The sequence below is a fragment of the Chaetodon trifascialis genome, chromosome 18, assembly GCF_039877785.1.
Source record: "Chaetodon trifascialis isolate fChaTrf1 chromosome 18, fChaTrf1.hap1, whole genome shotgun sequence".
NCBI lineage: Eukaryota > Metazoa > Chordata > Actinopteri > Chaetodontiformes > Chaetodontidae > Chaetodon > Chaetodon trifascialis.
Genome location: NC_092073.1, coordinates 12,713,356 through 12,730,387, shown reverse-complemented (window position 1 = coordinate 12,730,387; position 17,032 = coordinate 12,713,356). Strand labels below are relative to the sequence as shown.

Sequence of the window (17,032 nt, the reverse complement as noted above, 5' to 3'; positions counted from 1 at the left end):
AAGGCTTTGGACAAACACTGGACACAGAGATCATGTCTCTTCATTTTGGCTGGATTTCATTTGCTCTCTGTTCCTTTTGGAATTCAATTTCTTTTTATTATTTTTAAAGCCCTACATGGTTTTGCTCCATAATATATTTCTGATCTTTTCACTCTTTACTGACACCAGTACCCCTAAAGTTTGGTAACCAAATGCTGTAAGTTCCACGGTCCAGGTTTAAGATAGATGCTTTTACTGTTTTAGCTCAAACCCTGTGATTCAAACTCCTTCTCAGTATCAGAGCAACTGAGTGAGAGTAATCCAGATTGTAGAAAGCCACTTGTTTAGGCTTCGTCTCTCTGACCAATCCCTGAAGTTCTTACACTGAGCGGACACTCACGCACCACAGCCTGCGGGCTTTGTCGCCCTCTGGCGGCGGCTGCGCTGCGGGAGGAGAGGGCGCAGGTCCGGTTGTTATGGTGAAGCATTTCCCCTGAGGGCTGGCTGGAGCAGGAGCAGGAGCAGGGGACAGCAGCTGATTCAGTTTCACAGCCGCGGATCTGCACGGGAGCCACCGCCGTCAGTCACCTCAACAGGTAAAGATGCGGTCACATTGTTTTCTCTCACTTAACGCCGATATTGTGCCTCCTGCTCGGTTTAACTCGGTTTAAACTGAGCTGCCGTTAAAGCGACGTAACGTTTAATTCACTTAAACAGCAGCACGACTCCGGCTGCTGCCGTGTGGCTGAGAAGTAAGCTAACCTGGGGCTAAGGTAACGTTAGCATGACACAACATCAGTGGTAGCCGACTTTATCGCTGCTCAACAAGTGTTCTTGTCATTTTTTAACAAGTAAGAGTCGCCCACAGAGGATAAACTCGCTGGTATTAACTTTATCCGCACCCGGGCACGATGATGAATGGAGCCAGGTAGGTTAAATGAACTGCTTACGTTACCTGTCAGACTAGCCACCTGTTGAGCCTGTCGGCGAACCGCTAGGTAGGTTAGCTAATCTGCTGCTCACAGCTAATCCTACACAATATGGGGACAAGAGCAAACTCTTCCATTGTTGTTGTTGTTGTTGTTTTGTTAAATTTTTTTTAAAGCCATTTATAGTGTTTGGACCAAAATGTTAAATTATTACAGGGTAGTTATGGTTTAGGTTGGCCTTTCATTCAGGTGGACTGTCACAGCAGCTTTGCAACAAGTGCAAAGTCTTACTACTATCAGTGGTGCATGAGCGGACATAAATACGAGCTATATGACGCTTAAAGTGTCTTAAAGAGTGCAGGCTGCAGCTCATGGTGTCGGATAGGTCCAATGCCACCCCGTGCTGAAGCCCTGCAGTGAAATTGATTCATATTGAAATGTGGGTGGACAGAATAATAAAGACAATAACATGCAGTCTAAAATGAAAACCGCATGCATTTCAGTTATAATAATAACTTTATGTGGACAGCGCCTTTCACATGAGGATTGCAGCTCCACATGAAAATACATGGAATGAATATATTAACAGGACTAGAGCATTAAAAAGTACAGTAGGATGGAGAATAAAACCCACTGAATAGTAGTAATGAAATAAAGATATTTAGCGAGCTGGCTTCCCTGATGTTTCTTAGGTAGTGTCTTCCAAAGCTTTGGGTGTTACTGACAAAGGCAGTAGAGTTTAATGGAGTTTACTCTTTGGCCTCTTTGACACACACAGTAAAATATAAACATTACAAGCATCGCATAGTGTAGGGTTATTGTAGTGGATCACATGCACAGCTAATCATGTTCCTTTGCCAACCCTGGTATCTTCTACAGAGATGAAACAATTATCCCATTCATCAAATAGTTGTTTGAGAGAAAGCGAATCAGCAGGTATTTTGATAGTAAACATTTTTTTTTTTTCCCATTTATCAAGCAATTATGCCTCTTCACCTAGCTTTCTTCGCCATATGTGACAGTAAACTGAAAATGTTTGGGTCCATTAATTGACTCATCATAAAAATAATTTGCAGACTAATTTGCAACCCTAAACTTCTTGTTTCATGGAAAGAAAAAGTTACTATCATTGATTTTTGCTGATTTTTGTTTGTTTCGGTGTTTGGTTTTCCTCTGTCGATCACTGACTGGATAGTATACTGTAGTTATTTGGCTTTAATGATACATCATTGACCTAAATAAACTCACAAGTTATCTGTTTTTGGCAAGCCAGCCTTGCCGGTCTTGCTAACAAGGATTACCATGTGTGGTCAAAGTACCACTTCAAAAGCATTTCCTTGGTATGTATGGTCAAATATTTGCAGGTTTCACAATATAGCCCAAGATAAGTTTGCAGGCTCCTTGGTGCACAGTGTGACAGCACACACAGTCTTTCATGGTATGAAAGATCTGGGAGGAAATCATGAAAAGATCATATTACATTTCAACTCTACACTTACTCTTTAGTGGACTCTAACCCCTGTGATCTGACTTTATGAGATACTACAGAGAGACAGGGGCCTGTGTAGCATGAGGTGATCATTCCAAAAACCTTTCCCTGAAATCCTAATATAGTTTTGTCCTCATGATGAAATAATTCTAACAAGTCTGATGACTCGAGCTGTTCTTTAAAGGTCAAGCTGTATTTGTGAAGGTTTGGCTGGGGATTACATTCCTTCTCATGTGCATGAACTCCCCCTCATTTCTCTCTGTCTTTCTTGACCAAGGCACGGCTCGTGTGCTGCATGTTTAAATGTGAGAGATTCTGCAGGCGGATGTCAAATACATCCTGTGGGCACCAGTTAAAGATAGTTTATCCCTGTTTTTCTCTCAACATCTGTGCCTGCATGACATGACCCTACTTCCTGCTCAGAAACAGTCAGAGGAGTTGAGGTAGGCTAGTCTGTCTGTCTCCTCCCCATCCTTCCTCCTCATATTCTCCTCTGTCTCCTTCGGATTCTTTCCTCCACTTCCTCTTGCCCTCTCATTCTGTGTCCTGTCCTCCAGATAACAGCAGCGACTCTTTGTTTGTCTACATATCTCCAAATCTGATATGTTTGCAGCATGCATCCACACTCTCTGGTTTTCCACTGGCCTCTTGCTCTCTCCCCGCTCTGGCTGCTCCGTGGCATTGCTGAGATTGCTGAGTGATTATATGGAGCAGCTCAAACCATTACACATGACAGGACTTAATGTGCCCACCTCTTCTCAAGTAGATCCCCCCCTCCTGCTTTCTTTTCAGTCATTCTCTGTCGTCCTTTCAAGAGCTGCAGCTGATGCACCAACAACTAATCAAATAATGACCACCTTCGGCTCTGCTTCCTTTCTAGATTAATTGCAAGTTGCACAATAACAGGAAAAAAACAACCTTTCTGAATATTCAGCAGGCAGATTAGGTAACTTGGCATTAGTTCAGTTAGCAGGCAGGATCATTCCCGAATCATCAAGCTGCATTGACTCAGCATTGTTTGTTTCAATGAACGAGAAGGTCCTGCAGGTCACACCAAACAGCACACTGGGGCTGCTGGTGCTGAGCGCTGTCATTTCATGATGGCAAACCATGAATGAAGCACACAGCGGCGTTGTGCCTATTTCCACTGTGGCCAGATTTAAGGCTGAGCAGGAGTTTTTGCTGTTGTGCTCTTGTGAATTCAGCCTGTGCACCTAGGGTACCACCCACTTGATGAATGTATGAGTTTCACCTTGTGTGTGTGTGTGTGTGTGTGTGTGTAGTGTTCATAGTGGTCTATTCATTCCAGCTGCTGAATGAAAGTTTATGTTCCTCAGCAGCTGTAGACCGCCCTTCCTGTTGGGTCATTAGGTGGAAAAAGTCAAATGTGTACAGATTGATGCAGGGACAGTTTTTCCAAACACACAAAACATGTAGTCACATTTGTCAGCGTGCATGCCCCGTGCTGCCACGCCAGAGTTTGTACAATATCGATGATCTCACCTCGTCTTTTCCCGTCTGTCTGGGCTCTGTCTGACTCAGAGCATCACAAGGCTCTTACACGGTTCAGCCAATTCCCCATTTGTGCAGGAGCTTATTTTATTCGGGACAAAACTAGACTGCGAGACTAATGACATGCTAGTTTACATCGCTGCATCCACTGAAAGCAGACCACAAGTTCATCAACCTGTTGCAGTACAGGACACAGATGAGGTAAGATCACAGCATCACAGAGAAATTAATGGGATTTTTTTCTGCATTATTTTTTTCCAATCATCATCGAATTGATTTAATTACTTTCACCCGAAGTGATAATTTGTTTGCTGTTATGCATGGGCATGTAGATATAAGTGGTAGGTCACTTAGTTTGTTCATAATAATTATTGTTGCTGCTCTTGTTGGTGTAGAAATTGCCTTATCTAATAGATTTCTCTCTGTTTGTTTGATTTGTATTTGGAGCAAAGTTCCACATGTAGAGCTGACTGTCTGATTTTAACATGATGGTGCTGTCAACCAAATGAAATTCGCCGAGAAATGCAATAGCTGTTCGTCTTCCTCTCTTGCCACCAGTTTGCTGCAGGTGGTGTGTGAGGTCCAGTAGGCTGATTAGTGCCAGACAACAGGCTGAGACCGACTCAGCTGGTAGTCTGTGAGACCAAGACGGCAACCTCATGCTGAGAGGATCTTGAATTTTCTCTTTCTTTTTCACCACATCTTGGCGTTTGCTTTTAGTTACATTCAAATGATGGCCTTCAACTACACAGTCCAGGAGGCTACTCTCAGGCTTGTCTCCACTTTCAGGCTTTAAAGCATATACTGGACTGAAAGGCTATAGTTAAGACAGAGTAAAACTTAAAATAAGAACACATGCGACTTTTGATGCAAACTCTTTTGTTAAAGTGTTGGTTCACAGAGGCGAAACCCAGAGAGGGGAGAGAACGGAGGAGTGGTGACTGGTGTGCGCTCGCACGAGGCTCCTCCGCACAGCAGGAGTCTGTAACAACAAGCTACACAGATAAACACCCAGAGCCTGCCTTCAGGTAGTTGTCGGTTCAAGTTCCGCTGATGTTTAAAAGACAGCACTGCTAAGCCTGGATTGCAGGGTTGGGTGGATCTGACTGCTAAACACCAAGTATGTTTATTTGCACCTGTGGTCCTGCTGGAACATCATGACTCTTTCATGCTTGTGTACCAAGACCAGCAAGACTCCAGCAGGGAACTTCACAGTGCCTCTGTTTCAACGTTCCCCCTATACCCCGCACTGATTGGCTTTGGCTGAGATTTGAGTTGCCTGGCTCGCTCTGCCAAGACAGGAAGCATTGTCCTGTCCTGAGCTCCGAGTGTTAGCACATGCAAATGTGTTATGAGACAGACAGACAGACAGACAGACAGACAGACAGACAGACAGACAGACAGACAGACAGACAGACATCTGCATAAATGTGACTTTGTGTCAGAGTTGGTCCGTATGACAGTGTGCATGCCTCGTAACAGCTTTTTCCCCCTTATAATCTCATGTTATGTAATGAGTAAACCTATTTGCTATCGCCATTTGCCGAACCAATGAGCCATGAAATAATTTTATGGAACCACATTCTGCACACCTTATTGCTCGACTAATGTACCAGCATATCAGCAGGTGCAATCTAACTCAGCTCGCTGTCACAGCCTCCGTGAGGTCTATTGTGGTCCATTAAGAAACACTTAAAGGAGTCTGTGGATTTTTAATGTTATTTAACTTGCCATCAGGCAGAAACTTGATTTCTTAATGAGATTTTTGTCAAGTTTTTGGAGAGATTAGATCTTTGAGAGAAAGAAAGGCTTTGTGTCGGTTGTTGCTGTTCTTTAAAGTACCCTGATGCTTTCAACAAGAGCTAGAAGTGGGTTTACATGTAAATATGTGAAATGACTTCACAATGCTTCACTTTCTTTTCCTGTTTTAAAGAAACACCAAGTCTCTTATCCAACTTCACACAGAATTAACAACATTGCCATTTGCACCTTAAAACGCTTTATGATCAATTTAAGCTTCACAGATCTCAGAGAAGTAAGTTAGCTGGTTTTCTGTATGTTAATGCAACACACTGTGACCCTGCGCTTACAGCTCAGTGTACAGTGTAAGAGGCTCAGCACAGATCCTGGAGTCAGGTGAGGCAGTATGTTCTGAACAAGGGTTCAGGATCATGACACCGGTTTATTGTCATGATCACATGATCCGTGAGTGGCACTAAAAGTAAAGTAGACTGAGACAATAGGACACATTAGTTGTCTGTAGGCTTAAAAGTTGTTTCCCTGTGACGTCCGCTGTCATCAAATTGTAGCTGAAAGCATCTTTAACACTGTTTCTTTGTTGTAGCCTATTTAGCAAACTGTGAAATGTTCATGGACTCTGGTATGATATTATTATGAGCATTGGAAGAGTCTTGTTTGCAAAAATGTAAACGTTAATTGAAAGTTCTGATTGCTGCAACAGGTGGATTAAGTTGCAGTGTTGTAACGTGCGGACTGCCCAGTCTGCGTGTTTTGTGGTTTATGTCTCAGCCTGTTTGGCAGACAGAGTTTCACCACTACATTTGACATTTAATCAGGCAGATTTGTTTTACTAATCAAGTCTGATATGAGCACTAACCAAACATGAGTCAGATATGTCCTGATGAGAAGGAATTCTTTATGAAAACAAGTTTCATTTCATGAGCGCTAACCTTTAAGATTGGGATCTCTATTCCAGTGATTTCTCAGATGTTATCCCACTAATACAACAGTTAAGTTCCTGATGGGATTTTCCCTATTTCTGCAATCCTTTCTCCCTTTAAAGCCCCTTCAAATACCACAAAACATGCTCGCTTTTTAATTTGTGAACTTTGGTTGAGAACACAGGCCAAAAACAGGCGAGACTGCTAACTGTGTGTGGCTTTAATTGTTCCTCAGGGGTTTGGCATGTAACACATTTGTTCCCTGTCAACCTTTTAACTTGAACATGGACTTTGGATACAACGGTTTCTTTCCTATAGGAGGAAGACAGCTTTAAGAAAGCTGCATCATGGATCACAGGCATGATAAATGAACCTTCATAATCCATGTCTGGGTCCTGTGCGTTCCAAGTCCATGTGTGCTTTGTGTGAATGATCAATGAAGTGGCCTGCCAGTCTGTGGGCGAGAGTTGAGCAGTTACCTCAGTCAAAGGAAATCCTTACATTGTGGCCTGTGACAAAGGGTTACAGGTTATATATCCTAAAAATAGAAGGAAGGAACAATTGACAAAAGTCTGCCTACCCCCAAAGCATGAACTATTAAGATTTTAGTTGCCCAGGTAGGAGACCTAATGGAAGCTGGGACTGGTAGGTCCAGTCCAGTTATCAAACCAAAGAGGAACCCTGCAACTGCAACCTGCTTATTATGAACCACCATCCATCTCTTTGCAATCTAATCAGCTGATTTATGGAGCACTGTGGTCCACCCACCTCCCACCTTTTCAGGCAGCTGGCAGTGGCTCTGTGGCCCAGGACTGCTGTCTTGTCAGTCACTCTCTATCTCACTGAGTGCCTCGAGTTGACCTTCCTCTCAGCGCTCACAGGCCCGGGCCTAAATAATAAATGAGTAGCCTGGAAAGAGCCGAGTGAGTGTGAGCCGCGTAACTCACCTGGGAAGTTAACGAAAGGTAACGAGAGCGGTCTTGCTGACCGATGTTGCCAGGGTTAGTACTTGCACTGAATCATGTCACATACCAGCTATTTAGTGGCTTTTCCGCAGCACCCCCTCTCTCAGTCTTGCCCTGTGTGTATGCCAATAGTGGCGCAGTGCGTGTTGGGCTGCAGGGTGTGTCAATCATTAATGAAAAGCGTCCCACCGTCTCAGGTTTCCTTTGGGAGAGGAGTGGGAGAGGAGGGAGTAGGGGGAAGGAGCTCAGGGGTTAAAGATAACAGGATTAGGAGAGCAGTGTGTGTACATTATACTGTAACACAGCACTCTTTTTTTCTCCCTGCCTTTTTTCCTCCTCTCTCCCTGCCCACAGTCGCAGACAGAAGACGAAATCTTTGTGGGACGAATCATTGAAACCTTTGCACCCAGCTTTCTTCTGCTGAAGACCTGCCAGAAAGTGCACCAATAACAACGCCAAGTTGACCTCGGAATAGCCTCCACTCACCACCAAAGGATGTTTGAATCCTGGCACTGTCTGCATTTACTAGAGTAGTCCTTATGTAAATACTACAAATGCCCATTTTCTCATGATTGCTTAAACTTTCCAGTTCTGCCACCTTATTCTCCCTATGGATTCTCAAAAACTCACCTCTCTGTTGGATCCAAGTCTTGGACACAGTCACCAGCACTTAGGATTAGCAGCTCAGATGGAGCGGGGAGTAGTTTGACTCTACTTTTTTAGTCTTTTGCCTCCACGTCTTCCTTTCCCCCAGTGGATCATCGGCCAAGTTACCCGCAGTTGATATGGATGGGAGGAGTGACAGTTGGTTTCAATCCACAGCTTGGATGATTACATTTTGGACACCCTTTTTTACCAAGGCACGATAAGAGTTATCATGTGAAAGATGGCAAAGAGACACCGCAGATATTCTACATGTTGCTTTCTTCTGAAATCATGGAGATATCTGTCACCTGATTGCACCAGATAAGCTGCTTTGTTACATCATAATTTGGACATTTTTACACATAAACTGCACCATCTTTTGGGCTTTCCCACAGGCCCTAACATAGGCCTGTTTGGCCTAACTGAAGGGCCTCTTTAAGAGGCACCAGGGAGGCGTATGAGAAATTTTGAAAGTCATATTTAATACCCTCATGGACTAAGAGACACAAACAGGAATATAGAAGCAAAGCCGCCAGGACAGCCCCGAGTGTTGTGCTGGCATGGCGGCAGATCACAGCGAGCTGCTGGCCGAGATGGCCACGGTCGGGCGCCTGAGTGCCACCGAACGCCTGAAGCACGCCCAGAAGCGTCGCGCTCAGCAGCTGAAGTCTTGGGCGCAGATGGAGAAGGATGCAGGACGAGGGTCGAGGGCCAAAGCAGATAAGAAGAAGACGCGCACCACCAAAATTAAATTCCCAGACGCCATCACCCTGCTAGATGCAGCTGCACGCAATGACGTGGAGGAGGGTTGGTAGAAAAACACACACACACACACACACACACACACACACACACACACACACACACACACACACACACACACACACACACACACACACACACACACACACAGAAGAAAGTCATGTCAGAGAGCCTTCCATTTGGTGCAGTGAAAGCAGCCCTACTGTAAAAGACGGGCTACTGTGACCTCAGACATAAGCACTCATCAGCCATTGGCTGTAAAACACACGATTCAAAGGAAGTGATTGATGCATAATTTATACAGGAGACGTCATACTTGTTTTCAGTGGTGTTATTGTCAGCTGGAGGATTAAGGCTAATTATACAGTAGAGGCCAATAAAACTGGTGTCGTTTCTTATATCTATTTAGGGCAGACTGATTTGTGCCAAGTGTTGTAATGACCAGCTGGACTCTGCCCAGCTGGTCAATCATAATGCTCTTTGTCTATGTGTGTGCACGTGGATGCTTGTGCTTCTTCTAGTGAGGGAGTTGCTTAACAGTGGCGTCAGCCCAGATCTGGTCAATGAGGATGGACTGACGGCCCTACATCAGGTAAACACACACACACACCCACACACACACACACCCACACATAGTTGTAGGAGTTGCCAGTGCAGTGACAAAGTCATGATCCCTCACCAGGTGATGTGGTGACATGGAACGAAGCTCACAGGGTTAAGGAAAATTGCCCTTTTGCCACCTGTGTGTCACAAAACACCAGAAAAACTCTGGAACTCCAACATCTGGAAATATCTCGTGATGTGTTCAGATGCAGAAGCAAATTTGGTTTTCATAACCGAGACACGTCTAGCATTTAGGCCATTAAGTGTCAGGTGCCCACTCCCGCATGTTCAGCAGCTCACACAAGAGGAGCCATGTAATAGACGGGATTACACTTCAAACACTTTGCGACTGCCCTTGATGAGGCAGGTCACCTTTTGTGCAGCGTGTGTGTTCATATTGTGTGCGCTGTCAGCTCACTAAGTGCTGTTTGCCTTTGCTTTGTCTGAACCGTAACTTATCTTTAGTCAGTTTACATGAACGCTCTGATTCATTCCCACCGTTGCAGCGTGAGGGCCAGTGTTGTGAGGAGTGAGGACAACTTGCTTGAGCTTACGTTCCTTTCTTGAACATAATAGTCAGACTCAGTCAGAAGATTAAGCATCATAAGCACAAATCTTTATGATGTTTCACTCTCTCTCCCTTCCTGTTTGGCTCTCTGTGTCGTTAATTTCTCTTTTTAAGTTCCGCACACGCTGCTATAAATTCAGGAGAGGGGTGTTCGCGAGCACAGAGAACTCTTTATAAACGCAGGTGACTTTGCTCTTCCCCTTGGAAAAGTTGGTATTTACACAGCAGAGGGCTGGGCCACACATGCAAATGTTTTCTATCACACAAGCCTGTGTACTAGTTGCCATAAATAATCATGTATAGATTTATCCATCTGTGTTTGTTCGCCTACAGTATATGCTTTCTGTCATTGTCTGTGCCTGTTTTGTGTTCCATCTGTACGTCCCTTTGCATTCATGTGTATCTGCATTTTCATGCATGTCTACTTTTGCCCTCTCAGTGCTGCATTGATGACTTTGTGGAGATAGTGCAGTGCCTGCTGGATGCTGGTGCCTGTGTGAACGCCTGTGACAGTGAGCTGTGGACACCGCTGCATGCTGCTGCCACCTGTGGACATACTGGACTGGTGCAGCTCCTGATCCAGGCGTGAGTTTTCCCATCAGTTTCCCTCAGCTTCAGCCCCACATTTATGCATCCTTTCTACCATACAAAGTTTGTTCTGCTGTCATGATAGTAAAAATAAAAATGTAGAAATACAGAAGCCGTTTTATCCTTCAGGCAGAACGGCTTCGTGACGAGACATAAACAATGCAAATGTGGCTGCAGTTTGACTCTCAAAACACTTTGCAAGTGTGTGAATATTCTTGAGTGGATCAATACATCAGGGTGTGTCACTGTGTAGTACTCTAATTCATTTGTTTTTGCATATGTCTGTGCGTACCTTTGTGTATTTGTGCTTGTAGTGGGGCTGATCTGCTGGCTGTCAATGCGGATGGCAACATGCCCTATGACCTCTGTGAGGATGAGGCCACCCTTGAGCTGCTGGAGATGGTTATGGCTGAACAGGGTCAGTAAGCTGAGTCAAATCAAAGCTGCTATTGAATTGTTGGAGTGTCTTTTAAGAGCATTGAAAGTTATTTAATCTTCCCCTTAGAGCTCAAAGCTAATTTTAACAGGTCAGAGGAAAAGAGGTGCATGAAGTTTAAGCCATTTGTGTCCACATGCTATCTGGTATCATTGTGTCTGTGTAGGGATAACTCAGGACCGTATAGATGAATGTCGCGGGGCTAAAGAGATGGCAATGCTGGCTGACGTTCGGGCTCTGGTTGAGAGCGGAGCAGACTTAAACTCACAGGACAATAATGGAGCCACACTGGTGAGACAGAGGGACATGCACTGTATAGTTAAAGACAATCAAAGATAAAAGTTATTAATTAGGATGAGGTAGGCTAGGGACTTAAAATGTTTGTGATCCCATGCTACTTTTACACTAGAAGATGTAGAAGATAAAGCTCTGCCAAGAAATTAAGGTCTGGACTAAATCAAGAGTATAAATCTGCCTTTGGAAGTCGTATTTTACATAAGGTGCCTCTCTAGGTCAACACTTAAATGATCGATGCTGAACATCTCTCCCAGCTCCATATAGCATCTGCCAACGGCTACACATCTGTGGCGGAACTGTTGCTAGAGCACAGGGCTCAGGTGGAGATGAAGGACTCTGATGGCTGGACGCCACTACACGCTGCCTCCTGCTGGGGACAAGTAAGTGCTGCATACAAACCAAAACATAAAAACCTTCCACTTTCCTGGGATGCTCCATCAATAGTGTTTGTATTTACTCCATAGATCCAAATGGTGGAGCTGCTGGTGGCCCACGGAGCCAGTTTAAACAGCAAGTCTGTCCTGGAGGAGACTCCTCTGGGTAAGGCTCTGGGTCCCAAAATAATGAATGACCGTACCTTTCACCTTTAATGATGTGAAGCTAATTCCATGCCTCAAGTGTATTAACAGCCTCTTTTAAAAGAGGAACTAATTATCCTGACCTGTTTCTTTAATGTCTCTCAATTATAGCTTTCTTGTTAGCATTTTTCCTTTAATAGCCTCCAGTGTCTAAACCTTTCCTGCCTTCTCAGATGTGTGTATGGATGAAGAGGTCAGAGCCAAACTGATGGACCTGAAGCACAAACATGACGCCATCATGAAGAGCCAGGACCGGCAGAAGGGCACACTGCAAAGACGGGCCTCCAGCACTGGCAGCAGAGGGTGAGGGGGGGTGAGGGCAGGGTGTAGAGGTGAAAATGTACACTCAAGGTTGGAGCCGTTTAGTGCTTTACTGTGCTCTCTCTCATTTGTCTATACAGTAAAGTGGTGCGCCGTGTCAGTGTGAATGAGCGCTCCAGCCTTTACCGGCGGGAGCACCACAAAGAGGCCATGGTGTGGCAGGAGCGCGGCCGACAGCCAGAGCCACAGGACGAGGACGAGGACAGACAAACAGACAATGAGCTAAACCAGCATGCCACCATGGTGAGTGAGCTCAGTGTTGTGGACGTCTTTTAAAGAAAATGTGTCTCCACGGTTTGCAGAGATGAAGCAGCACATGCTCTTTAATGCCCCTCTTTTGTTTAAGGTCGCTGGTGGGGGAGCCACGTCACGTTTAGAGGAGCTGGAGGCTGCAGACAGGAAAATTGTGTCCAGCGTAGGTAATGGAGGGACCTCTGTTTCTCTGGCCTCCTCTGTACCTGGAGAGCTGTGGAGTGGTGGAGGTCGCATGGAGCGCAGCGCCTCTTACCAGCTGAGCTCTGCATCTGGAGCCGGGTTAGGGTCTGGGTCTGCAGAGGGCGAGGGGGCAGACAGTATGACTCGGGAGAAATCTCACCACACCCTGGCAGACCTGAAACGCCAGCGGGCAGCTGCCAAGCTCAATAAATACCCCGCACCTCCACCTCCCTTGCCTCCTTCCTTAGAGGAGGAGCCTTCTGTTGCAGCGGCTGAGGCAGCTACCACTCAGGCTCAGCCAGAGTTCCAAATGACCCCCAACACAGAGGAGGTGGCCTCCCCGAGCCAGGTGTACTTCACCCCAGCCAGCGGAGATCCTCCGCTGCTGAAGCTCCGAGCCCCTGAGGAGGACCAGCCTAACAAAAAGGAGCCTTGCTGCGGACTGATGTAGCCAGCCGGACGCACACACACACTTAAACACACATACTGCCTAAAGAGTATAGAAGCTGGGCATGTTAACACTCCAAAGTGGCAAAAACCTTTCAAAACACACATGCTTGAAATCACTGAAGACTGTAAGTTAAGGCCACATGCCAATGAGGGTTTGAGCTATGCTGCGTTTCTATTTAACCCTAAAAGTTTTCTGATCAACATGACGAACACTTTACACTAAAGATCCGAGCATTCCATAAACTCCCTCTTACTTCCGGGCTGCACATCTGATGTCCATTTAATGACTCAGAGGAGAACGACGGAGTCTTGTGTTGCAGTCAGAAGCAAATATTTACTCAGTATCCATGTAAAGCTGAATGAAATTGAACTGAGAGCTCAGTATGATTTGTTTTGAATGAAGAATGAGGTTAAACTTGTTTTCTTTACTGAGGGCAACGAAGGGTACGTCATCACCGTTTGCATAGATTTACATTATAGGCAAGAGTTATTTTTTGTGGTTGGGAGATTGCTTGGTCATGATAGTTTCAGTATACAGTATAGCGATTCTGAATTCACATTTACACAAAGGACTGTTTCCTTGCTTGATTTTTTTTTTTCTTGGGATGAAAATATAGTGAAGGGTTTTTTTTTTGTAACTTTTCCAGTGCACAAAAAGCCTACATTTCAATATTTGTAATGTTGCAATTTGTAAATTAAGTGTTTGTCTATAAAGGAATCTGAGCTAATCTATATTTAAATCAGTGGATAAATTATTCAGCTCATCATTATCACCTCTAGTTTTTTTTATTTTTCTGTCAGTATTTCTATTTTTCTATTCTCTGAATGGAATCACATTATTTATTCTGTCTGAAACTGAATATGGCTTACGTTGTACAGTTGTTGGACAAATTTTTAAAGATGAAAGTGTGAAGGCGAGATATTTATCAAGAGACGATATATAATTTTATTGTGAAACCAAGTAAACTTGTCATATGATTATTTGTCAAAGGTTGGTGCCTTCTTTAGGTGGCAGATTTGATATAGGTTTGCATTGCTTGCACAAAGTCCCACATCTCAGTTTGAAGAGCCGTGGGATCAAATGATCTGTCAGACATGGACTCCAACTTAATGTGCTGTCAGCGCACTCCAATTTCTGTATTGCATTTCAGTTTTGTTAGTGATTTTTACTGAGCCCTGTTTAGAAAAACAAAACATAAAAACAATGTTTTCACAAATTATTTTTGTATTTTTAATGCACGTGGTCTTGTGTTATGGCCGTTGTAACCGCTCATGTCGATGGGTATTATTTGTGTGTCTTTGGCCAGTTTGGGGTCGAATCGCCTTATGGTTAGAGCAGATGAGATCACTGACCTCATACCTGAAGGTGAGGATGTCTCCCCCTTGTGATAAAATTGAGCAGCTGCACATTTTACACACTTAGCCCCCAGTGCCTTGACATGTTACATCACGCTATCTTTCAGCACATCTTGAATGTCACAGCCCGTTCTGATCCGTCTGCCAGAGCAGCATATGACACACATAGTAGGCACTCCCCTGCACTCAAGCTCTGCACGCATTACAAGTAGATAAAACTGTATCAGCCCTCTTTCAGGTTGTTATGTTACTACAAGGTGCTGCCTTGTCTTTGAAAACTTGTTCTCGCGGTTTTCTTTTAAGATGCAGAGAATTTCTCCTCTACCCTCAACATGCACACACATGCACACAGGGTCTGTGTAACAGTCCTAGACATGTCTGTGATCTGGGTAACAGTTGTGCACAGGGTGTGTTTAAAAATGGAACCTGCTTATGTTCAGACATGTTTTGACTGTTAGCCAAGGCCACTGAGCAGTTAAGACAGGTCCAGTTTGTCTTGACATGTCTATATTGGAGTGCCTAGAGACCCCGCTTTAAAGTATTATCTGTTATGTGATGTTGATCCGTCTTTTAAAATTAGCTATAGGATAACTGGACACTGTGTCGTGTGATGCAGCCACTGCGTGACACCCAAAAAACACAGGGGCATCACATGCCTCCTTGTGAACCAGTTTAGTTGGGGATATCAAATGTCTTTCCCAACCCCTTTCCAAGACATCTGGGGTTTCTCTGTCTCACATCCTGTCTGTCTCACACACCAGCACACTGTTAATTCTACAGCTCTCTCTCTCTTACCCAAACAGAAGGCAGACAAAGGAGGATTTTTACATATCAGCATCTCACTTCTAAAATATCCTGCCCTCTCTAGTCTTTATTTGGTTGCTCTTCTGATGCAGGTTTAATATCCTTGTAAGGGCAGAGGCTGGTGTGACATTATGACACACCACTTTATGTTCAGACTGGCTTAATAAAGATCTGAGAGGTGCCAGGAACCATATACCAGGCTAGGAAACACAGAGATGGCTCATGATAAACTGCTGATCTCTGACTGCCCCTCATTTTCATGCCAAAACTGTTTTTTAGTCTGTCCCCTTAACCCCACCCGGTCATCTCTGCGACTCCTAACCCCAACCACAAAGGGCGGCTCCACAGAAAACACTATCAGTCAACATTATTGTATTAACAAGTGGGCTAAATGAAGAGAATGTGCAATCCAAGGGTCTTTTCTCAAAATCTCCTTGTTCATAATGCAAAGCACATGACAGATTAAGAGACCCCTGACAAATCATGCTGCTCCATGACCAAGACCAATGCAGCACACCCAGGCAGAGTTGTGCACACAGGGGCAAATACAAAGCCCCAATGTAAACCTGTTCATGCTTTTTGAGACAACTTAATCCTTCTACTGTACAAGGACACAAGTGTCATGGTTCAAAACACAATTGCCAAAGAGCAACAAATCATTTACTTGATTACTACAGTACAATTTTCTTAGAAAATATTGTTTAATTAAAACGCCATACGATAGGTAAAGTAGTTAAAATTAGCTTGATTAGTCCTAGTATTACCATGATGCTTAAACATTATTGCATAGGTACCGGTCCATTGATATAACACTGAAACCAGATAAACCTGACCCCCAAGGACCTGCAGCAAGAAGTTTCTGTTGGGCCCCAGCAACGGGCTACATGCTGCTGTCAATATTTTTATAGGAATAGACCTTTTTCCACAAAAGACATTTTCATGTCACAGTATGAGAAGCACACGTCTAAATGATAAAATTAATGATGGCTGAGTTCAGCTTTAGTGTTTTGATTCACTCTTAATGCTGTAATCAGCGACTGGAAGCTTTCTTAAATGGCAAAGTCAGCAGCCAGCTGGTGAACATAGTTAAGTATTTAGCTGCCCAAGGAGACAGATATTTTTCTCAGGAGCTGGTGGAGACCAAAACAGAGCTAAAGGGTGACTGAATATTTGGTCAGATGGCTAAATACAATTTCAAGTAATGCTAATGTTGCTCCATATCTGCTGGATGAGCAACTGACAAGTCAGCCATATTCACTTGGTAAAGCAATATTTCAGTGTTATGTTACCTATCTTAGAATTAAACGTACAGCCAAGTCAAGCCATTCAAAAGTTGTCATCACTTCTGCATGTTTTGGAACAAACTTACACCAGACCGAAAAGTCTACAGTTAGCGCATTCTTAAAAAATGTAAATGTTTAACTTGACTTAGCTTGACACGACTTCAAATGTTTATAGTCATCTTACCTCACCATGTTGTGTTTGATTGCTTTGAATGGTATAAAAACCATTATGTAAGTTGAAGTTTTGAACGCAGCAGATCTTTTCTATATATTTTTACTTTAGCCACTGCAAAACGTTTGAATGACAGTTTATAATACTCAGGTTAGTCTGCTACTCCTAAATATTGCCTC

The 17,032-nt window shown here is 44.1% G+C and overlaps 1 protein-coding gene across 1 annotated transcript; it reads left to right on the top strand.

Annotated features, from left to right (window-relative positions):
• Positions 1-467: 467 nt before the first annotated feature.
• Positions 468-14,452, top strand: ppp1r16a (protein phosphatase 1, regulatory subunit 16A). Its single transcript, XM_070986597.1, has 11 exons — positions 468-575; positions 7,910-9,007; positions 9,484-9,554; positions 10,573-10,718; positions 11,036-11,139; positions 11,324-11,448; positions 11,709-11,834; positions 11,919-11,994; positions 12,206-12,335; positions 12,434-12,596; positions 12,700-14,452. The coding sequence occupies exons 2-11, from the start codon at positions 8,761-8,763 to the stop codon at positions 13,237-13,239; spliced, it is 1,728 nt and encodes a 575-aa protein (XP_070842698.1). The 5' UTR covers positions 468-575; positions 7,910-8,760; the 3' UTR covers positions 13,240-14,452.
• The last annotated feature ends 2,580 nt before the right edge of the window (positions 14,453-17,032 follow it).

Coding starts and splice junctions, on each gene's coding strand:
- ppp1r16a (XM_070986597.1), top strand. CDS start 8,761: ATGGCGGCAGATCACAGCGAGCTGCTGGCCGAGATGGCCACGGTCGGG. Junction 9,555..10,572: donor GACTGACGGCCCTACATCAG/GTAAACACACAC, acceptor TTGCCCTCTCAG/TGCTGCATTGATGACTTTGT. Junction 12,597..12,699: donor TAAACCAGCATGCCACCATG/GTGAGTGAGCTC, acceptor CTTTTGTTTAAG/GTCGCTGGTGGGGGAGCCAC.